A 23,809-nucleotide genomic window follows, 5' to 3' on the forward strand; every position below is an offset into this window, starting at 1 on the left:
CCATGACCACAAGAATCCTGTTTGCTCATTTACGCTCTCGACGTGAGAGTAAGTACCCAGCATGTGACCCAATGGTAGACGCACAGCAGTTATGGATAAAACCCTTAATAAATACAGGCACCAGTCCCGCAAAAATGAGAAACTAAATGCCTTTCCTAGCTTATGAGCAAAGTGACTTCATCTGAAAACTACAGAAGGACTGAAAGCCACAGAAAGGGATACGGAGAGCCCGCCACTGCGACCGGCATACAGTAGGCCCGCAGTAAGCCCGGACAGTTTTTTACACTGGCCGGTGTTCTCCGAGGCAGAGCTCAAATCTTGCACTCACAGACTGGGCGGTTGCTCAACACCAGGACTGATTTTAAAGAGGGGCCTCATGCCCCGCCAAGTCTTCGAAGTCATGGGTGCCCTTCTGTTCTGTGGCATCTTTAGGGAAAGGCGCTCCGCGAGGGAAGTCTCAGGAGCTGCGGCAGGACCTCTGCCCAGACCTACAGAGCTGTTCCCGCGTACGGCGGGGTGCACGTCTTCTGCTCTGAACAGTGCTGGGTTCCATGCCAGCCACACTGTGAGACGTCTCCTGTAATTCACTCTCAATAAAATGCCAACATTAAGAAAGTCCAAGCCCCCAACGGAAAGCTCTCTAGCAAGGATGGTGGCACGGGACAGCTCCAATGGGAGCTCAGAACCCAGAGGAAGAAAACACGAACAGAGAAAAAAACATATTAGCCAGTTTAATTTATTTAAGAATCTTACAAAAAAAATAAAAAGAAAGAAAACAAAACAAAACAAAAAACACGACAACGAAAATCTACAGAGTTTGTTATGCTTCATGGTTGATCGTTTTTTTTATTTGCAAGGGTAAACCTCGTTCAATGCAGCCAACACAAAGTTTATTGCATGAGACCCAATTTTTAAAGTTACATGATCAAAATGGTTGGAACAGTCACTTCTGGACACTTGGTACTGGGTTAACCATGGAAGGCTGGATGGAGCAGTGCAGTATCATCGGAACAGTGCGTACCCTTCACCCGCTAACGGACATTCGAGACAGAGGAGCGATATAAAAAGGGAGATTTAAAAAAAGAGGACCAAATGAAAACAACCAAGAGTTTACAGCCACCTTAGTTTCAAATTGTCTTTGGATTCCATCGCACGTTGTCTCAAGATGCACCAAGTCAGATCAGTGAAGGAGGAAGATCTACGCCTATGTATAAAAGTACCCTTTGCTCAGCAGAGGTAGAACCTGGCGGAAGTTTTATTGCAGAGACACAGCGTCCCTCTTCCCGCTTCTCATGGTCGATGATGGTACAAGTGGTTATTGAAAAATCCTATCAGTAGTTTGCAGACTCAGTATAAACCACGAACAGGATGGTTCTTTTCTCTAACGGTGGGGAGACGACAACGTGCTCCGTAGGAACGAGTTCTCGCCCCTCCCGGGGAGTCAGGAAGAAGGCTCAAAGCTGCTTTATCCTCTTCAGTGCCGCGAGTATGGTCATCGCAAGAAAGGCCCTGGGGTGGGGAGGTGCATGAATGGGGTGTTCCCACGAAGGGGGCTGTGGACTGACCTTCAGACCCGGGGAGGGGGAGGCCTGAACCTCAAGAAGCAAGAAGAACCGACTTGGCCAGGGTGTGTCCCTTGCTGCACAGGCGCTCTGAGCCGTCCTGCCACCGTGGCGCCGGGGACAGTGGCCGCCCGTTGCCCAGCTCGGCACTCCTCCGGCACCAGAGGCAGGGAGCGGGCAGGCTGGACCTGAGCCGGGATTCTCACCCGAGCACATCTCTAACAGGCCCTAATTGAGGATATGCTTCGTTCCCGAGGCTTATTTCCATGCAGACAACTTGTAAAATTTTGAACAAGTCCAGCAAGCTGGACTAGGTGAGCGGAACATGTACATGAGTTAAAGGCCCAAGAAATGCTCATGGCGATCCCACCTGGGGGGCATGAAGGAAGATCTTTTTCATGGTGCAAAATCTTTGAAGTCTGCCTCCCCGCTGATGATTACCCACCGTTTTCATGAGCCACCCCCAGGTCTTCCCCATGGGCAACACTCATCGTCCAGAAGGCCTCAATCCAGCTCAGCAACGAGGCTGTGGGCGCCTCATCCAGCCAAGGGCCACTCACTGGTAGTTCAGTAGTGGTGAGAGCAGCTCAGGGCAGCCTGCTGGCCAGTGCACCCACGGCTAACGGTTCAAGAAGACATCAGCCCACGAGCTGAAGGCTCCTGGAGCCTCTAGAGCAGTTGTGTGTCGCTCTCTCTGGGAGGACAACTGCTCCTTAAAGAACGTTTTTTACCGAGACCCACATGTACCAAGCCAGTCTCCCCATCTGCTGTTAAAATCCTAAACAGGTGAGAGCAAAAGCAGATTCCCTGTCTTCCCTACAAAGTAAATTTTTGATTTATTAATTTGCGGGTTAAACGTACAGGCCTGACTTCTTAAGAAAACAAAAACAAAAACAAAAAACCCTCAAAAACTTTGCAGCCAGCAGCAGGCCATCAACTACTGGTCAGATCTGTAAGATTTTCCTCTCAGCTGAGCCACACAGGTGAAGGCTTTGGTAAAGGCCTGAAAAACTGCGAGGGTAGGAGCAGGTTGGGTTACTGAAAAGCTACATTGGATCCCAAATGCACTGAAGAAGTTAGAGGAGCTTAAAGGAAGTCTTGGGAAGAAATTTTTTTATGTGAAAACATCAGGCTCACTATAGCTTCCAAAGAGCAACATAAATGAGCGTAACTAGTCATATAATGACAGTATCAGAAATTGCACTCAAGTACATTCCCCCCAATACAATGCATTGCACACAGTAAAAATTTGTAATAAAAATGCAAACACAATCAGGCATGTTGAAAAATATTAACACAAAACAGACATAGGAATTCTATAGTAAAGATGCAAAACTGAATTCTAAAATATCTGAACAAATTCAACTAAGAAGTTTTCCATACTTTTATATATAAAAAAAAAAGTATAAGATGTCCCATATGGGAAGTCAAGAAAAGAATAAATAGGATGGAAGGGAGGAGGGAAAGGGAAAAACAAGTGGATGGGGTCCCAATTTACAAGAAATATTTACATTCAGAATTCAAAAAAACTCAACATTTCTATATATACACATTTATGTACATATATATAAGTACAGCATAAAATCAGAAGGTGGGTTTGGAATTTCACCTCAAGTACTCAGAAGAAACTACTAGCTAGCCTGAGTTGCGGGTATCCGTGTGCGTTTCCTTCACTTACGCGCCCTTAAAAGACACTGCATTTGTATTCGAGAACTGGCATCCCATAACGAGTCTCCACAAACGGTTTCTGCTCGCGGCTAGAGCCACGAGGTGGACTGCCTCCACACTCCAGCGGCACAGTGTGCCTGGCCCCGTGTGCGGGTATGCGATTACGCAGGGAGACCCCAGATCCAGGAGGGGTAGTCGCTAAATGCCCATCGTCACAGTGGTTTTCTTGGCCACTGGGATGCCTGAACTAACCCAACGTCTGGCTAACCGGATCCCAGCCTAACAGCAACTCTTATTAGCACCGTTCTCAGAAACTACCAAGTATCCCTCAGGTATGTTTTTAAAGTAAGAGATTATAGACACAGACATTCCTCTTCGTATCTTATCAAGAAAAGGACCAAAAGGGAAAGTACTTTTCCTCTGCTCCTACTTTCATAAACTGAGATGCACCAATCATTTGTAATCTACTACTGCTTTCTGCCTTCTTGCTAAACTGGGAAGGAGACGGGGTGCGGGAAAAGGTTCCCACTATTCAAATGTAAATGCTGTCCTGGTGCCCTTTCTGGTGGTGCCTGTTACCAGTTCTAATAGCATGACACGGAGGCCAGCAAATGAATGCCCCAGGGGCTGTGGACACGGGACTGGGCCTCTAAGATGTTAGTCCTCTAGAGCTTGGTAATCTAGAACTTGACCTCTACAGATGAAGCACACTAACGTGAAAAGGGCTCCTGCTGCAGCTCAAACCATTTTCTGAAGTGCGAACTGACTGCACGGGAATAAATATATGTACACGAACACACACACGCACGCTGCTCTGGATGCAAGTTCTGGCTACCTTCTACACGGACGGAAAGAAAAGATGCTGAAAGTCTATCTGCAACACAGCAGCAAAAAGGGGAAAATGCTTCAGATATTTACTTTCTGATCAAGCTGCATTTCAAGAAATACTTCGTTAATACTTTGCATCATCGATGCTGACCTGGATAATCCCACTAAACCGCAGCCGGAGGCCTTGCGGTGTGGAGATCGCTCAACTCGGGGAACACCAATTCCCCCCGAGATACCAGCTGAGCAGCTCTGGACTCAGGAAGTGGTTTTCAGCACAATAGACACTGTAAACTCTGAAAACACGAACATGGTTTATAATCAAATCTTGGTCCTCAGAGCCGTATTGCTAAAAAGGGAGGAAAGGCATTGCAGGGGCCAAAAGCATCGGGTTCAACAAGGCCCTGGGGTCAGACGTGGCATTCAGATCCTGAAATACACGGGCCTGTTTTACAGAAGTTTGCTGTTGTTAAGACTTGATTTTTCGACAGAGGAGGGCCTTGAATGCTGGACAGCCCCATGCTGACCCACCTGAACTTGCTGACTTAGGTAAGGGCACAGTGTCAAGGTCCTGTGTTCAACCTCCAGGGAAGGGGACGAGCAGCACACTCTTGGTGCTTAACACAGCCCACGCCGTGATGGGTATGATGGACAGGGGGAGGTGGCAGCTCGGGTCCCCCTCCATTTACACTGATTGCCTTTTTGAGGTCTCCTTGGAGACTTTTCAGAGGCCTTACTTCTGGACCTTATTTCTAAGAGCAAAACAAAGCTGTTCCTCAAAGAACAGAATATACCGATGCCCTTTGCATCAAGATAGCTGTTCAAAGGGCAAACGTTGCATCAGGAATTGTGGGGGTCAACTAACCGCATCCTACAGAATCCTCGTACTGATGCTTGGAAATAAGCTCACCCTGCGAGAAAGATAACCCCACACAAAAAAGAGGGAAGCTGGGCCAAGAGCCCATGAGAAATCTGCCATTCTGTCTCACTGAGGGGAGCAGGTCTGTTAGGGTTCCCATCCCCAACTCTCTGTCACTTCAGCGTGCTGATGGGACGCTGTGCAGGCTCCCGGTTTCCACAGAGAGGAACTAACTGAGAAGCTTTGCTGCAGGTGGGACGATCTGCCCTAACAAGGAACACTGGTCGATCTTCAGATGGATCATGCCTGAGATAGAGAGCCTAGACTGAGGAGGAAAGTTGCATCCACTTGGCAAAAGATGCCAAAGAACAGAAATTACCGGCAATGTGTTCTTCTAGGTATTAAGAATAAATAAATCCAAAGGAAACTTACAGTAAACTTGACATAAGCGAACTGGGGCGTAAAGGGACACAGGCAGAGGAAAGCCCTAGCTTGCCTTCACTGAACATACATCCCACCTGATTCGCTAAAAGTTTAAAAAGTAACAAAAGAGAACAATTCAGTTTGAGCAACATTCAAAAGATCGATCACTTCACCCCTTCCTCGACACCATCTCCGTTTCGAGGGTGAGCCCGACAGAAGTCCAAACAGAAGGCTCTCGGAGCGCCGAGCAACACTCGAGTTCTGCGGAGTCCCCGTCACGGACTGCTTCCGAAGGTGGTGAGGGCCTAAACACGAGTCCACTTCTGGTTAGTATCATAACTTTTTATTTGACACCTACAAGATTGTGGTATCTTGTAGCTTTTGACCAGGTTTATACAATCTCAATTTTTCATAGTGCAACCTGTGCAAGCAAAAAAAAGGGGGGGGGAAACAAAAGGAAACAAAAGAACCAATTGTCCCCTCACTTGTTTTTATAAACATCTATTATAGGCGAAACAAAACTCACCCATATTGTAGATAAGTATCTATTCACATTTGTACATCACCATTTTTAACAGCTTGAGATAAACTCTACAATGTCTTACAACACATTAAACAATATTCACGTTACTGGGTAACAACAATAACAACAAGAAATAAACATACAGCAGAAGCCTCAAGTGTCTCCTCATTGTCTAGTTTACAGCTCAAGTACGGTTTCCTTTTTTATGAGTGACAAATTAAGATAATGAAGTAAAAAAAAAAAGATTGTTTGCAAGAAGGAAGCCAATTTGTATTTCTTTCTAAAACTATCTTTAAGTTAAGGAAAGTGTAATTTTAAGAAAAGCAGGCTTGTAGCCATTTTTGCAGCACACATTAGGAATACTATTAATACATTAAAATTAACTTTTTAAGAGTTTTACCACAAAAAAATGTATGTACTCGTTACCTTGACCAGAAACCTGGGGCAGGGAGAATGGGGAAGGGGCTAAGATTTGCAGGGTAAGAAGCAATACCCAGGTATAAACACTATAAAAATGCAATAACCAATGCTGTACATCTACAAATGTTTCTCTCCGTTACTTGACTTGTTTTAGTCTTGTTTACGCATGCTTTCAAAGACATGCACTGTCAGAACAAAACTAGAAAAGAACCTGAATGCATGATATGCAACCTTTCATTTCATGCTTTAATAAACCTATTGTTTAATAAGTTGGAAAAAGAAACCAATATATATTTTCTATATTTATAGACTCAAAACACATGCATCTGGGGAGAACTCCCACAGCAGTTGCATGGATGTACTGCGTTAACCCTGAGCACTGTGTAACATAAAAGTAAAGCCAGTTTGGGAAGTTCCAAGCATTTTTAAACCAATTGTGGTTTGTAGCCTTTAACAAACTCACAAACAAACAGACACACACGCACGCGCACATATCCCTCTGCTCACCCAAAGTAAAAGCATATGGGAAGTACCATGGGAAAAGCAAAGGAAAGACATATGTACCCCCATCGGCACTGCTGATTTTCAGTTTTGCTATCTATTCCAGGTTTGTCCTTACTCCCAAAAAAATTAACTAGAGAGAGCACAACTGAAAAAAAAATTATAATTCTTTGGAAACTGTCCCTGATTTTTATGCAAATGATATGCTTCAACAGCATTTCAGATACATCCATGTCGAAACCTGTCTGTTCTTACGCGTTGCTCAAGTTGGCGATGCTCTGCGGGTGGCGCTGCTGCCAGAGCTGCTTCTGCTGGACCGCAAGCTGTTGAGACTGGTCTGAAGTTGACAGGAGATTTACAAGTGGAGACACACAATTTGCAGGAATGATCAAACCTGCAATTAGAAACAAGAATTTTGGGAGGGTGCATCCAAGACAGCCGTATATTCCAGCTTCACAGCACATTCCGCAAAGACGCCGCCACACAAAAATGAAATAAATACCTAATAACTGAAATGGCCCCTTCAGAAGTAACCTAATTCCTCGGCAGCGTCACCCACAAATACCTAAGCATCTGCATGTCTACAGCAACACCAACTTGGTGGTGGAACAGAAAGGTCAAATACAGTGTCTCCCGATCTATCTTTGCATCTTCACAAATGCACATGAACACAACCTTCTCTGGCCAAGTGCTAACGTAGCAGGAAGAGCACAGGACAGTGGCTGCAAACTCAAAGGCTGACTGAAGCAGGTTAACTGTCAAGCGGTCACAGTACAGATGTTAGCAAACGGGGGAAAGTAGACGTCCTGGCAAAGAACTTGAACTCCTCTCATCTGGGAACAGGGGCTTGACGTGTCACAGAAGCTGATGCGTGTACACAGCCGTGTGTGTGCACACACGCACCTTTTGAGAAAATGAAAAGCCCGGCTTCTGACCTTTAAATGTTGGCAACTAATTCAAATGCAAACTTGCAACAACTGAAAATATTTGAGGGTCAAAAAAATGTTCATGGACTATCTCTGGCCCACAGACTGCCAATCTGCCACCCAAGATAAAAAAGGAAGGCTGTGGCAAATCAAACAAATGTGGAGGGACAGGGAAAGCTCCCCGCAAAGCCTGTGAGCGGGCGGTAGTGCAGCTGGCCTGCTCTGCCCATGCTCTCCCCAAAGCTCCAGGCCGGCCTCTGCGCACAGCAACATTCGTTTCAGTCTCGATGTGGACTCAATGAACATCAAACAGCAGACTTCCAGGACTCCTTGGCAAGAGGCGGGCTTAGTCTTTACACAAGAAAGGCTGTGCAGACGGCAACAATGAGGAAGGGGAGCAGGAACAGCTGAGAGCAGTGTAAGGAAAACGACCATATCATAACTTCAGCCAGAATCAACAATGCCCATCTGAAGGCTTACCTTCCGTTCAGCCTTTTAAGAACATATATATCAAGCTCTATTCCACTACTAGAATAGATACTGAGATTTTTAAAATGTAAGAATCAAAATTTTTTTAAAAAAAGGCTCTGATTTTTTCCCAATAACTCAACCCCCCAAAATTAAACTCACCTACAATACGTTGTCCATCCTCTGTTCTTAGCCGAACTATCTGCATCTTCACATTTGTGCCACTGACAGACGCTAGAACACCCTCAACTTTTGTCCAGACACTCAGAACGGAGCCACATAATACATAATACGTGCGGCAGCGAAGACCTATTTCACAAACTAATCCCAAGCTGGCTTTTTTGCAGTTGCCACGCCTAGGATAGATAGGGGGGAAAATATGTATGTATACATAGACACACACACACACACGTCTCACAAAGTCTACCTAGGTTTCAACTGGACAATGTTCTGGCACGATTTGCCCTTCTTTACTGACAGTTTCTTAGATTACATCCTTTAACATATGGGATCATCCTTTCCAATTTAAGGTATTACTGCCAATTTTTTAAGTTTCTAAGATTTATTTTAGAAAATAAAATTTCTGGGGCCTGACTCTCTGTAAAAGGGTTAACTTACTGGTTTCAATATCCATTTAAAAGGTCTGTCATTTTAACATCCATCAGTTTACTATATTAATGTTAGCTTATCAAATAATTCTGTGTTACCTCTAAAAATGATTAAACCAATATATTCTAAATCTTGAACTGGGAAGGGCCTCAGCAAACCAAAATAATGAAAATTTTTAAATACTGTAAAAAAGGAAGACATGGTTTATGGTTAAAATTATTTAGAAATTTCATCAATAAAATCATCTTTCAAATAATAATTCAAGAAAACACACAGTATCGGGCACCTTTCTTGCTAGTACTCAAAGCAAATGTTTTAGAGAGAACTTCTGTAAGTTAACTTTAAAAATATTTTATCTTGAAAACTTTTCCTAATTTCCAAAAGCACTAATCTGCTCTCAAAATGAAAACGAAACACCGCTCCTTTCAAATTTACCTACCTACATGTGTCTAAAAAACACCTAGCTAAAATTCATCTACATCCTATATTCCTTTTCATAAAGTGGGCTGGACGCCCTACTGAATGTTAAGTGGATAAGAAAACTTTAGTGAGACCTATGATCTGCAATGTATTAAAATATCCCATACAAGGCCCTGAAATGAACATTGTTAAGAGGCATTTATCACATTGTGACTCGAAAGAATAGCCCTTGAGCCAACCTAGTAGCACAGCAGGATCAGTTCCCAGGCTCAACAACACATTTTCTGGTGCTGTCAGCAACTCTTAGTTTCCTACAAGTCCCCTAGCCTTAAAAATGAAACTGATCTGGGACACCAGTAAAGTTTAAAAAAAAGAAAGGGGGAAAAAAAAATAAAGGAAGGGAAGGAAGAAAAGAAGGAGGGAAAACAAGTAAGTCTCAGCAAGAAGAATGACAGTCAAGTCCGTATGGCCTGAAGACACTTGGTCAGAAGTTACAAGTGTTAGTGAAGAGAAGAGGGGACACCCAGTAGGCGTGGTCCACAGACAAGTATCTCTGATAGAAGGCATGACACCTAACAATAATCTCTTTGTGGACAGCTAGAGAGTGAAGGTGTTTTTAAATTAAATCTTCATTACATTTTGGATTAATATGGTGAAAAACATGAAAATACTAACCAATAGGCATGAGTACAAGTATCTGCAGAGGAATTATACTGATCTAACCAGTGGATCAGGGCATCATCTGAGACTACCTGTGAAAATAAGATGAAAATTCCATTGAAACAGTATTGTTTTAAACAACCTGGTTGCCTTCTTATAGTCTCTTAAGCCAACTTACACACGTCTCACTATGGACAATCTGACCCTTGCTACTGGCTGCATTTGCGTGCCACTCATGAAGCCCTGCCATTAGGGACTTCCTATGTAATAAATGTTTCAAACAGTCGGTTTAATCACAATTGTTTACAAATGAAACTAGCCAGGAGAAACAGTAATATAAGGTAAGACTAAAAATTAACAGTAATGTTAGGAAAAAACGTTGTCATTCACTGTTTTTCTACAAATTACTGCAAAATATAAATACGGCGGTTCTAATTTCTGTAGTTAGCACTGGAAGTTTCCTTTTTTGACAACACAAGCTGTTTCAAATAATCATTTTACAATTTTCTTAATGGTCGATAACATTAAGACTGGGATGTTAATGCAGCAACACTGGACATGTTTTCTGAAAACAATTTTCCAGTAATCAAATAGAAAAAATTGACAAAACCACCTTAAAATATAGACATATAGCTCTCCTAAACAGTTTCAACATGTTATAAAACAAGTACTCATAAATAGTATAAGGTGTACAAATGAAAAAATACCTTCTTATATTTCTTTTTTAGGTCAGCATAAATTTCTAATTTGAGCTGTTTCCCAGTATTTGGTCTATAAACTAAGAAAAGCTTCTTTTTAGGGTTCACTTCTTTAACTAAGATGGCAGTTTTCTTGTTGTTCCTTATCTATTTAAAAAAAAAGAGAGAGAAAGTATAAGGATCCGTGCTGCACACTTGAAGATAAGCTTGTTTGTACCATCACATTAGCAAATCAATCCTCTGAAAGACTACTGCTGAGTAAGCACATGGAGAGGTAACTGTGGACAAGGATGGCGGCTGCTCATCTACCTGAGTTTCACGAGGCCCGACCCTAAATGTGGGGTATGCTGAACACATACGTTGATGGCCAAGATACTTCTTAGAAGACTGTTTTGAATAAAGCTTTAAACACTAGTGTCCAGTAGAGGTAACTGTGCTTGTTCTAGTCCATGTTCTTGCCTCAGACATCCATGAGGGAGGAGTCTAGGTAGTGGGGCAGACTCTTTGGAGGAAAATCCTATTACCTCTAACTCTATGTTTAAAATTTTTCATAATAAAACATTGTTAAAAAAATTTTCTCTCAGGATGCCTGGGTGGCTCAGTTGGTTAAGCATCTGCCTTCAGCTCAGGTCGGGATTCTACGGTCCTGGGATCAAGTCCCACCATCAGGCTCTCTGCTAGGTGGGGAGCCTGCCCCTCCCTCTACCTGCCGCTTTCTCTGCTTGTGCCCTTTCTAGCTCAGACAAATAAATAAAATAAATATCTAAAAAAAAAAAAAAAAAAAAAAATAGGGGCACCTGGGTGGCTCAGTGGGTTAAGCCTCTGCTTTCGGCTCAGGTCTTGATCCCAGGGTCCTGGGATCGAGCTCCTCTCTGCTCAGCAGGGAGCCTGCTTCTCTGCCTACTTGTGATCTCTGTCAAATGAATAAATAAAATCTTAAAAAAAAAAAAAAGTTCCTCTCCTTGAAGTTAAAATGAAACATAACCTCCAGGATGATTTTGATCACCCATGGGTTCCCTGCACTCATCTACTAACCCAACACGGCTGTTTCTCCCCATCGCCGCCATTAAGAGTGAATTGACAGGTCACATGATTTGTAAACAATAAAGCTATGACAGGAAAAAGCCAAAATGTTGAGCAAACAATACATAAATACGTATGTAGAAGTGGAAGAAATGGATGCATCAGACAAATGATGAAACTTACATATATTTTCAATTTTTTAAAAGAGTTGGACTTATGGCAGAAATGCTAAGAGGAAGGAGCTATTAAAAAGGCCCATTAAATTAAAGGAAAATTAACATTAGAAAATTCGTATCTTCTCTAAGAATGGCGAACAATTTCCAAGCAATAATCTCTGGAGCAAAACTGAAGGAAAAAGAAAAGTTCTAAAGTAAAGATACTTTGCCAGATCTTCTACAAAACAAATTGCTCACTGAGTTGTTTTTTATATTGGGATAATTCTTGGGATGCCTGGGTGGCTCAGTCACTAATTGTCTGCCCACAGCTCAGGTCATGATCTCAGGGTCCTGTGATAGAGCCACACGTTGGGCTCCATGCTCAGTGAGAAGCCTGATTCTCCTACTCCCCCTGCTTGTGCTCCCTGTCCTTTCTGTCAAAATAAATAAATAAATATCTTAAAAAAAAAAAAAAAAGATAATTTCTTACACCGATGAAAGAAAAAAACAGTATTTTACTTTTCTCTTCATGGGTATTAAAGCTCCTTTACCGTTTACTTGTTCAAATGATTTGAAACATTATATAATTACTACAAAGTCTATTTTACATGTTTTATCAGTTGATTTGAAACACTCAATAAAATCATTATACTTAGAAGACTGTGTTTAAAGCATATAAAAGTGCGATCTGGCTCTACAGTGTCAAATTATTTCATTATAATCACAAAATAAATCATCACACTACAGTGGAAATAAAAGAAATTCCTACTTGGTTTTCCTAATGTTAACACATGGTAAACACTGTAAAGCATGTCTGCTTATTTTTTAAAAATATTTTATTTATTTGACAGAGAGAGAGAGAGATCACAAGTAGGCACAGAGGCAGGAACAGAGAGAGGGGGAAGCAGGCTCCCTGCTGAGCAGAGAGCTCGATGTGGAGCTCCATCCCAGGACCCTGAGAGCATGACCTGGGCTAGAGGCAGAGGCTTAACCCACTGATCCACCCAGGCGTCCCGCATGTCTGCTTACTTTGGTGGCGTTTCAAACACCTGCACCTTCCTGGATCGATGCCCCTTCTAAGTCTGCCTCTCCTCACATCCAATCACCGGCTGCCATGCAGAAGTAACAAAGGACCAGTATCACCACACCCTTCCACTCAAAAGAAGATGTGGATCAGCACTACCTCAAAATCTACCAGTGTGTAAATTCTGGCAACAGTTTGGAATGAAAAGCCAAAAAACCAAGACCCTAATCTGTACCTATCAAAATCCCATCTAAGGGAGAAATCTGAATAAAATGCGGTGAATTATGTAATAGTGATACGATGCTGGTTTTGATATCATGTTATAGTTTTGTAAAATGTTACCATTGGTGAAACTGGTGTACAAGGAAGTTCTCTGTATCGCTTCTCAAAACCTCATGTGAGTCTACAAATATCTCAGTAAGACTTTCTTTTTTTTTAAAGATGTTATTTACTTGTTCTAGAGAGAGAGTGCACGCACACGAGCGCACAGGAGCTGGGGGAGGGACAGAGGAGAGAGAGGGAGAGAATCTCAACCAGACTCTGCAATCATCACCTGAGCTGAAATCAAGAGTGAGACACAACCTACAGAGCCACCCAGGCGCCCTCAATAAGATTTTCAAAAACCACTTAATTAGGAGCCAGATTCAGTTTGACAGCTTTGCTCTTGGATCAGGTACCAGTAAAATCAGGTCTGTGACCAAACTGGGCCTGAGGCTAATAAGCTTAAAACAGTGGAAGGAAGGGAGAAACAAGGAAGGAAGGGTAGGGAAAAGGAAGAAAAAACAAAAAAACAATGAAAAAGAATAGTCAGTAGAAACTACACATAGCCTACAAAACCTAAAGTATCTACTATCTGATCCTAAAGAAGTTTGGGGACACCTGCTCTAGATAGCTTAACTATGGTCTCGCACCGCCTCTGGTATGACCATATGTAGTCTCTTTCACACAGTTCCATCTAGAACCTGGTCCTCATTTACAGTTGGCCTCTCCAAAAATTCGGCAAATAAAAAACAAAATGTGGTACATACATACAACGGAACATTATTTAGTCACAAAAACGAAGCACTGGGGCACCTGGGCGGCTTAGCCAGTCAAGCCTCTCCCTTCAGCTTAAGTCATGATCTCAGGGTCCTGGGATCTGGCCCCATATCAGGATCCCTGCTCAGCATGGAATCTGCTTGAGATTCTCTCTCTCCACCTGCTTGGGCGCAGGCAGGCACACGCATGCGTGCTCTGTGTCTCTCTCAGAGAAACCTAAAAACAAACCACCTCAGGAATAAACCGTTCTTGAAGATGCTACTACAGGACAGTCTTCAGATAAAATGATCAGAGACAGCAACCTAAGGACTAGTGAGAGGTGAGCATTAAATTGAAATTAATTACCTTTAGAGCTAAGAGTAAGTATTAAAAGAAAAGCATACTACAGAAGTGCCATATGCGGACAATGCAGAAATGACACAACTGTGCTTTAATGGAATGGGAGAATGGGGGGAAGCAAAAGCAAAAAAAGCTGATGCTTTTTTCCCGAAATTATTTTCAGGAATATTGGGGTATATTATCTGTAATCTTTTATCATCCCGTGTGCCATGGAGAATAAAGATTATTACTGTAGAAGAAATAAGCACACAGATTAATATCAGAAAATAATAACATAAAAACGCCATAGTCTTTAAAAGGAAAATTCAAGATACCGTACCCTGACTCTGGATGTTATATATCTGCACACACATATCTGTGGGTGTGCGTGTGTCTACATATAAATGTATGGGTATGTACACACATACATATTTACACTTCCCTCATCCTGAGCTCTACCCGCAAATCCTAAGGAATTATTTACACTAATAACTAAGAAGTGAATCTTTCAGATATAAAGCTTACTAGAGGTCTACAGAACTAAATATGCAGTCCTTTATGGAGGCTTAGAGGTCACTGCACCATGAAATAAAAAGGTCCGATTAACTAAGAGCATGTAATAATTCAAAACGTCTGTAGAAGGACAAACTTAGTTACAATGAAAAACGATCAAATCAGAGGAAAGCGAAAAACAATCAGAAAACCGCCACAAAGGGGACAGGTAACTGCAGTGCTGGCAGCTACAACGCATTACGTATCTGAACAGTTAACATGGCAAGGACATGAGTCTTACTTGCAATGACAAGTAAAAGCCATCATCTGGTCCTGTCAGCTCAGCCCAAATTTTGGTAGCTTCCTCCCAAGACATTCCTCTCTCCACACTAATCTGTAAAAGAAATAATACAACTTAAATCGCACTCACTTCTGTGAGTGCCAATCACAGGAGGTTACACTTAAACGTGCACATTTCCAAACTTACAGTATATAACTCTACATGACCAGAGGTGGAATATCCTGGAGTCAGAAACTTCTTAACATCACTTTTCCTCACTTTTTCATCTCCAGAACCAAGATCTTAAACAAGAAAAAGCAACATGTAAATGGAAAAAGAACATTTTATTAGGAATACACAGGACATTTTCAAAATTTCTCCACTTACCTAAAATTCCCATATCATATCTTCCATTTTTTTTGGCATTTTGAACAACTGCTGTAAGTGTGTCTGCAAAATACTGAAATAACGCATTCTGCTGATGCACTTCCATGCCCAAAATTCTATTTAAGAATTTTCCTATGTTGTTATAATCTGCAAGGACAAGATTGTATTAAAGATTTAATGCATTTGAATGGCAATTATAATGCACTTGCCCCTGGAAGTAAAATAAAAACAAAACAAAACAAAACATTTATTCATCTAAGCCTAAACGAAGTCTCACTTCCTCCTCCATGGTCTTACATCACACCCACAACCTTGCACAGCTCTCAAAAGAGAGCTGTAATTTGACCATTTCTACCGCTAGCAATCAGCACGACCACATACATGCTCCAAAGATGGTTGTCTTAACTCAATTTGTGCATCATCAAACTTCACTTACTGAAAATATGAACACAATTTAGCACACGAGAATATTTGTTCTCCAACATGAAATCCTGGCTTATAGAAAGTTCTAAGTGCCATTAAGCCTGTGAAGCTCAATAGCACGGTCTTCAGTAGTTTTTAAAAGCTTCACAGCTGATATATATGCAACCTGGGTTGAGAACTGCTACTCTGTAGACAGAATAAAGGTTTAATCTCTTTTGAACAACCACAGTAGCAAAAACCACTGAGAGCGCTTTATGAGCACTCCAGAAGAAGGGACTGAGAACTACAAACTTGAAGCTTCCCCTTCAAGTTGAAAAAGGCATAAAGAAAATGGTCTGTAATGATAGAGCAATAGTTCTGTTTTATGTCTATATACAAAACTCATACTCTTACCTTTATCTAGAGTAAGAATACCCGAACGATCTTCTACATTTATCAGGCCAACTCCTATTAGTCCTTGTCGAACATCTGTCAGAAAATTTAAAAACCTTATAACCAAAGTGACTCAATGATCTGTTACTCGACTAATCAAACTAGATCAAATTCTTTTTTCAGATGCTTAACCAACGGAGCCGCTCAGGTGCCCCGAACTAGACCACAAGTTCTAGCCTTAAAACATAGCCCAAGGTATTTTTCATAGTTCCTATTAGCTGAAATAAATGGAACACACAGTCCCCAAAGGTCTTTTAGGCACTCCAAAATCCTACAGTACTCAAACTTCACACTATATGATCTCATTAAATGATCTAATCTCTCTCTTTCTCTTTTTTAAAGATTTTATTTATTTATTTGACAGAGACAGCCAGCCAGAGAGGGAACACAAGCAGGGGGAACGGAGAGGGAAAAGCAGGCTTCCCACTGAGTAGGAGGCCTGATGTTGGGCTCGATCCCAGGACCCTAGGATCATGACCCGAGTTGAAGGTAGACGCTTAATGGCTGAGCCACCCAGGCGCCCCAAAAAGATCTCATCTTTCTAATAGCAGTCTTTGGCTGTAGAAATCTTTGGTTACACATTTGTCATCTACAGAATATAAACAATTTTGAACACACAGACTAGCTGATTAAATAATTGTGTCAATAAGCTATTAATCTTGTCTTCCTCCCACATATTATCAGCACTGACAAGCTGCTGCAGAAGAGAAGCAATACGTGTAACAGTTAACATGTTCTGAATTATGTCACTAAGAAGACAGTCTATGGGTTTCTTTAATACTGATGTTCAGGTTCCAACCCAGACTTACAGAATAAAGGCGTTAAGAGAACAGGGTCAATAGGAAGCATTATCATATCCTATTTACACATTTAATAAATCAGCTAGTACTCTGCTACATGCATAAAACTGTTTAGATTCTGCAGGTGACAACTGTGTAACCAAAAATCCTCCTTTTAGAAACCAGTCTTATGGGAGAAAATCTACATAGGATAGCTGTATAACTTCAGCACTGTTTGTGATGGTGCAAAAAATTGAAAACCACTTGAATACCAAAAAGGAAATGATTAAAAAAAAAAAACAAACAAAAAAACCCCCAAAAAACACCACACACAAAAAAACCTGTTGTATAACCCAGCTGCAGAATATTATGCAACTGTTAAAAAAAATGTGGGCGCCTGGGTGGCTCAGTGGGTTAAGCCTCTGCCTTCAGCTCAGGTCATGATCCCAAAGTTATGGGAAGGAGAGGAAAGACAATGGAAGAAAAAGGGAAAAAAAGTTTATATATTTGCTTTGTTACTATGCCATCAGTGATAAACCCCCCTGACAGTATGTCAATATGGCTTGTATCAATACTAAATACTGGTTTCCAATTGGGAAGGACTTTCTAGTGAAAAGTCCTAACTCTACAATGATGATATTTCAAATATCCTACATCTACATGTTATCCAAAATATTTTCATAGCTTCCTGAATTATAAAATAAATAATAAAAAATCAAAACCATCTAGACTACTTATATTTATGGGCAAAATATACTCTACCAATTACAGAGATAAATCAAAGAGTTTCTATAGCATTATGCTGGACTTTTCTTTAATAAATGAATGTCCAAAAACATAGAAGTATAAAGAGAACATTCTATGAACCATATACACGTATCCATCACACAGTTTTAACTATGGATACACAGCCAATATTTTTTAATCTACACCCTATGCCAACCTCCAAGGATTATTTACCAATATACTTTAAAATTAAATTTAAAAGCTGTCTGGCATAGTAGCTATAAATTAATCTAACAAAACCACTTTCTCCTACTAATCTAGTATTAACATGCAATGAACTGTCAAGAGCACAAAACACTTGGTGTGAATGAAAATTAATAATCTGATTATAAGAGGCCAACTTAGGTGTCTATTAATCTTTAATTTCTAAATGTTTACATAGTTTATGTCCAAAGAGATTGAAAACAGCAGCACATGTCAGAAAAGGTTTTAGGGCCTACTTAGTACTCATTTTCCTCTTGTGATTATTTCTTAAAGTTACCTTTAAAGAATTCTCCAGGGTAGTCTGGAGGTGGTGATACCATAGGAGAATCTAGGTTGACAATGGATTTCATGACAATTTCTAAAGCATTTCTTCCATACTGCAATAAGAAAACAAACAAATTTAACCAGTTACAGCATTTTGACATTTCAATCACATGACCAACTGAACACGATAAAAACTATTATGGTAGCAAAGGCTCAAAACGAGTAGGACTTTATTATCTTTTTATATAAATGTTATATACTAAACTGTTCACACCTATGCACACGACAGACGTCCAGTAAATAATTTCGTGTCTGGAAATTCACACTTAATTCATTCAGAAGTATTTATTATATTCCTATTTTCTAACAGAAATGAAAAAAGGATTCTAAGGCAGAGCTGATAATCAAAGACCTGATAAGTGAAAATTTTATAGGACGTTATCATTTTACAGTGAAACCATAAGGGACAGTTTAAAGTTGTGAACAGTAACCACTTTCCCTTTTTGTTCACCAGATACCACACACTACCACAAAATCTCAGACATAATGAAAGCTGAAATGTACCTTATTATCAAAATTGAACCTGCTCAGATCTCTAGATTCTGTTGCTCTTCTGTCACCATGTGTAAGTGCTCCCTATCAAGACATAAAATTTCCAATCAAGGCACAGAAGACAGGTTGTATTCACCACCTTTTACACACAACTACACAACCCAAGAACTTACCAAGCTCTCAAGTCTTTTGGCAACAATAGAAGCAAATCTTTGTTCCCCTGCCAATTCAGAAATCAGAAACACATACTCGGGAGCAGTAACTTGGTTTGATCTATGAGTTCGTCCTGTAACGACATTAAAAATACTGTGTTCACTAGATACAGAGTATTCTGAGATCTATTCCTAGCATTTTAATACTAAGCTGGTATTCAGAAACCCTTACGAGGAAAAAATTAAACAATATATGGACACCTGGGTGGTTCAGTTGGTTACGGGTCTGCCTTCGGCTCAGGTCATGATCCCAGGGTCCTGGGATCGAGTCCTGAATTGGGCTCCCTGCTCCAGGGCAGCTGGCTTCTCCCTCTCCCCCTCCCCCTCCTCCTTGCTGATGCTCACTATCAAATAAGTAAGTAAAATCTTAAAAAAAAAAAAAAAAAAAAATGAAAGAAAAACCACCACAAACACACACAATGTACAAAGCAATTTCTGTAACTCTCCCAAAAGTACAAAATTAAAAAACTGACTTGAAAAAATCCATATTCACAATACTCCTCCTTAAAGAACACAAACTGCCACAGAACTGTTCAATGATAAACATATTATTACTTCTGCCCAACTTGGGTTAACCACAATGGTGCAAAAGCACAGCTGCTTTGGATTCTTCCAAAAAAACAAACAAAAAAAAAAACTGGTTTGTTAAAAATATTTTGTTTTAGAGAGACCGAGAATGCACACATGGTTGGGGAGGGCAGGCAGAGGAAAAGAGACTCTCAACTAGGCACCCCGCTGAGCACAGAGCCTGATGCAGGGCTCAATCCCATGAGCTGGAGATCAAGACCTGAGCCAAAATCAAGGGTCGGACACTGAACCGACGGAGCTGTGCAAGAGCCCCTAAACTGTTGGTTTTTTAAAATCATCAGGTCACATCAGGACATAAACACGTAAGACAAGGGAAGAGCAATATGCCTTCAGTAAAGACACCAAAGGCTAAAAAGGACATGAGGTGTCAGGTGCTCTGACACAGACCACATACATCCTGAAGATCGATAATGGAGGAAACTCCCAAGGAACACCGTTATGAGATATAATGCCAGAAACTCCCAAGAAATCTAGCACAGATCTTTTACATTTCTTAAAATAGATAAACGGCTTCATGTATTCTATAATTTTAAATTTGATACACAAATAGCTCCAAAATCCACGTGTCCTGTTTTAAGATACTGAACGTTAAATATAGGTTTTGATACATAAATATTTCCCCAATGATTCCTAGCTATCTATTAAGTGAAATTCACTTGTAGGAACTTACCAAACTGCTGAATTGCTCTATCAGCACTCCAGGGTAATTCCAAAGTCATATGAACTCTTCGCCTTTGATTTTTAGCTCTCCGATCTGCTTGTAACGAAATACCCGAGCTGGCAGCTTCTGAGATAATAGCAATATTCTGTACCAAATATAAGGGGGAAAAATAATCACCTCTGCACGAAGACAAGTAGGCAAGTGCCTTAAATAAAGTTCTTAGAGTACTAGTGGCTCACCAATACCTATTCTCCCCGTTTTCCTAAATTATAACCACCTCCTCTCAAGTTTAGGCAGGTACATGGCTGCCCAGAACCATGACATTTCTCACTTTTCCCTGCAGCGAACTACGGCACACCCCAGTAGGGTGTAGGTGGTATGAACATTTAAGAAATGTCCTTAAAAGTCAAGGACATGCCCTTCTCTTCATGTGCGTCCTCTCTGCCAGATGAAAGACAGAGGTATGATGACTGGAAGTGAAACAGGTAACCTGAAATGGAGCCTCACACGGTAAAGGACTGAGACAGGAGTGGCATCATCTTTAAGGAGCCGTAACAGCCTTGGTCCACCTACTCGAACTTAACACATGGAAGAAATTACCTTCTACCTTCTTTAAGTCAATACGATTTTGGATTTTCTGTCACTTAACAACTAAAACCAATTCCGACTAATGTAAGTGTAATGCACATGGACATAAATTCATAAAACAAAGTATGTAACACAACTGATTAATACCTCTACCTACAATCTTTAGAATGTGTAACATGACGAGAGCCTAGGTGGCTTAGTCAGTTAAGTATCCAAACTCTTGATTTCGACTCAGGTCATGATCTCCAGGTCATGAGAGCAGGCCCAGCGCTGGGCTCCATGCTCAGTGGAGATTCTCTCCCCCTTTCCCCTCCCTCCAGTTCTCGTACACGCACTCTCATTCCCTAAAGTAAATCAATTAAAAAAAAATGTAACACAAGCTATTGAATATATTTATAAAAGATAACTTTGGGGGAATCTGGGTGACTCAGTTGGTTAAGCGTCTGTCTATGGACCAGGTCATGATCTCAGGGTCCTGAGACTGAGCCCCAAACCTGACCCCATGCTCAGTGGGGCGTCGGTTTGTCCTTCTCCTTCTCTCCCTCCCCGCTGCTCATGCTCTGTCTCCCTCTCAAATAAACAGAAATCTTTAAAATAATAAAGACAACTTTGATAGTGACAACTATCTTCTCCTTTTTTAGCTGCAGAAAGCCTCATTAAAATATAAAGAGAAAAGTGGTAAAATAGAGATTTTATTCTACCATTTAAATTAAGGAATTAAGGGGGCACCTGGGTGGCTGAGTGGGTTAGGGCCTCTGCTTTCGGCTCAGGTCATGATCCCAGGGTCCTGGGATCGAACCCCGCATCGGGCTCTCTGCTCAGCGGGGAGCCTGCTTTCCCCCATCTCTCTCTCTCTGCCTGACTCTCTGCTTACTTGTGATCTCTGTCTGTCAAATAAATAAATAAAATCTTTAAAATTTTTTTTAATTAAAAAGCCTCCAAATTTATTAAGAGCCACATCTAATTCTGTACACAATACTTTATTGCATTCAATTTGTGAAAAAATAATGAAAGTGTGTAAATATTCAGTGATTATGTGCAATTACTAAAAAATGAAAGAATAATAACATTCAACACACTTAATTTTTTCTTCTTTCTTAAAATTTTATTTATTTATTTGACACAGAGAGAGACAGCAAGGGAGGGAGCACAAGCAGGGAGAATGGCAGAGGGAGAAGGAGACTTTTCCCCAAGCAGGGAGCCTGATGCAGGGCTCGATTCCAGCACCCTGGGATCATGACCTGAGCGCTAAAGGCAAATGCTTAATGACTGAGCCACCCAGGCACCTCCACACTTAATTTCTTTTAAAAGAAAAAAAAACAAAACCCTAAATATTCATTTAAAAATACAGACATTGTATTTTTCATTAAAAAGCATCCCAGAGGGTGCCTGGGTGGCTCAGTTGGCTGAGTGACTGCTTTTGGCTCAGGTCAAGATTCTGGAGTCCCAGGATCAAGTCCTGTACCGTCCTGCTCAGTGCAGAGTCTGCTTCTCCCTCTGACCCTCCTCCCTCTCTTGTGCTCTTTCAAATAAGTAAGTAAAATCTTTTTAAAATACAAGAAAGAAAAGCATTCCAGAAAAACATACCTTGTCTCCATCCATAAATCTTTGTTTTTCTGTGATATTTAGTATTTCTACAGGGACATCAAGTTCAGATCTCGACTCATAAGATATGCTTCCGTCATCATTGCTTACAACCCGTCCTTTGCGACCAGTCATCTGCAAAGCCAAACAGTGTCATTTACAGTTAAGGTACCTGATGAAGACGCAGGAAGCACAGGACCCCTGCATTAGAGAAACTTGGTGGGAGAGAGAAGGGGATGATGAGGCCGACACACAGTGCTGCCTGTGCTGCACCGGTGTCTGGGAGAGAATGTCGCAACAGTTTCTGGTTTTGAAAAGGTGAAATTCCAGCAAAGAAAGCAGATACATGGCAACAATCACAGAGGCTGCATGACAGGTACAGTAACAGGTCAGTGTGCTGAATAAACACACAGATACTAAGGATAAGAATTCCTGACTCTGGGATGACAAACAGATCAAAGGTTCTAAAATCTAAGAGAAAATTAGACAATTATGTGATGATATCCAAAATATCACTCATTCTATAGGGTTTGGAGTTAACCAAAAAAAGGGACCAAGACACAGCCCCAATCTAGTCATATTTACCTCAGCAACATTCTCAGGGCCACCAAGTTCATCAATAAGTTCATCCAGGGTATTAGGAGGGAGGTCTTCTGCTAATTTCTCTAGTTTATCAAGTAGGTCTTTCTTCATCTGCTGGGCCCTTTCCACAGCGTCCTGACTTGTTATAAGGCTACTGTTACTGTTGGTGTTACTGTTAGCTAGATAAAGTACAATTGTTAAAAATCATTACAAAGTTTAAGTATGTTTTGTTTAAAAGTACATCTCAACAGACAAGCCAAGCTACCCCACAGATACCTGGTGCACTGTTAGGAGCAGGCAAAATTACTGGTGTAGATGAAAAACTAGGTCGTTTTGATCCAAGACCTGATGCTAATAAGGCACTTTGAATAGAATCTGGATCTATACTTTTCTTTTTTTTTTTATCTTTGTTTTTCTTGTGATCTTTTCTGATTAACCAGGGATCTGAAAGTTAAGGAAAGATATGTATAAAATCATCTGTAAAAGCAGCAGAATCTTCAAAGAAACAACCCTTGGATTTTTTGTATTAAATGGTAACTTAAAAATCATCACCAACTTCAGCGGTCCAGTATATCCAATACACTGTCAGATAAAATTCCATAGTATGAGGTTAAAAATCACGGTACAAGTGACTGGGTGGCTGGGAGACTAAGTCGGTTGAGTGTCTAACTCTTGGTTTCGGCTCAGTTTGCGATATCAGGGTGGTGAGATCGAGCCCCACACTGGGCTCCGCACCAGGTGCAGAGTCTGCTTGTACCTCTCCCTCTGCTCCTCCAACTCTCTCTCTCTCTCATCTCTGGATAAATAAAAATCTACTACTACTACTACCACCACCACTACAACTACTACTACTGTTCATAATAACAGTGGCGCCT

The 23,809-nt window shown here is 41.1% G+C and overlaps 1 protein-coding gene across 4 annotated transcripts in view; it reads right to left on the reverse strand.

Annotated features, from left to right (window-relative positions):
* Positions 1-720: 720 nt before the first annotated feature.
* Positions 721-23,809, reverse strand: part of SBNO1 (strawberry notch homolog 1) — a 57,708-nt gene continuing 34,619 nt past the window's right edge. For all 4 annotated transcript variants that reach the window (XM_082698320.1, XM_082698319.1, XM_082698322.1 and 1 more), the window contains exons 18-32: positions 23,211-23,378; positions 22,938-23,113; positions 22,356-22,487; positions 20,190-20,325; positions 18,893-19,005; positions 18,732-18,803; positions 18,181-18,280; positions 16,096-16,170; positions 15,280-15,426; positions 15,100-15,194; positions 14,914-15,006; positions 10,572-10,709; positions 9,880-9,956; positions 8,338-8,531; positions 721-7,175 (exon numbers count right to left, since the gene is read on the reverse strand). In XM_082698320.1, coding sequence (XP_082554446.1) covers positions 7,033-7,175; positions 8,338-8,531; positions 9,880-9,956; positions 10,572-10,709; positions 14,914-15,006; positions 15,100-15,194; positions 15,280-15,426; positions 16,096-16,170; positions 18,181-18,280; positions 18,732-18,803; positions 18,893-19,005; positions 20,190-20,325; positions 22,356-22,487; positions 22,938-23,113; positions 23,211-23,378 — 1,859 coding nt within the window. In that variant the 3' untranslated portion in view covers positions 721-7,032. The remainder of the gene's footprint in view (positions 7,176-8,337; positions 8,532-9,879; positions 9,957-10,571; positions 10,710-14,913; positions 15,007-15,099; positions 15,195-15,279; positions 15,427-16,095; positions 16,171-18,180; positions 18,281-18,731; positions 18,804-18,892; positions 19,006-20,189; positions 20,326-22,355; positions 22,488-22,937; positions 23,114-23,210; positions 23,379-23,809) is intronic.

The sequence above is a fragment of the Mustela nivalis genome (genome assembly GCF_964662115.1).
Source record: "Mustela nivalis genome assembly, chromosome: 14".
Lineage (NCBI taxonomy): Eukaryota > Metazoa > Chordata > Mammalia > Carnivora > Mustelidae > Mustela > Mustela nivalis.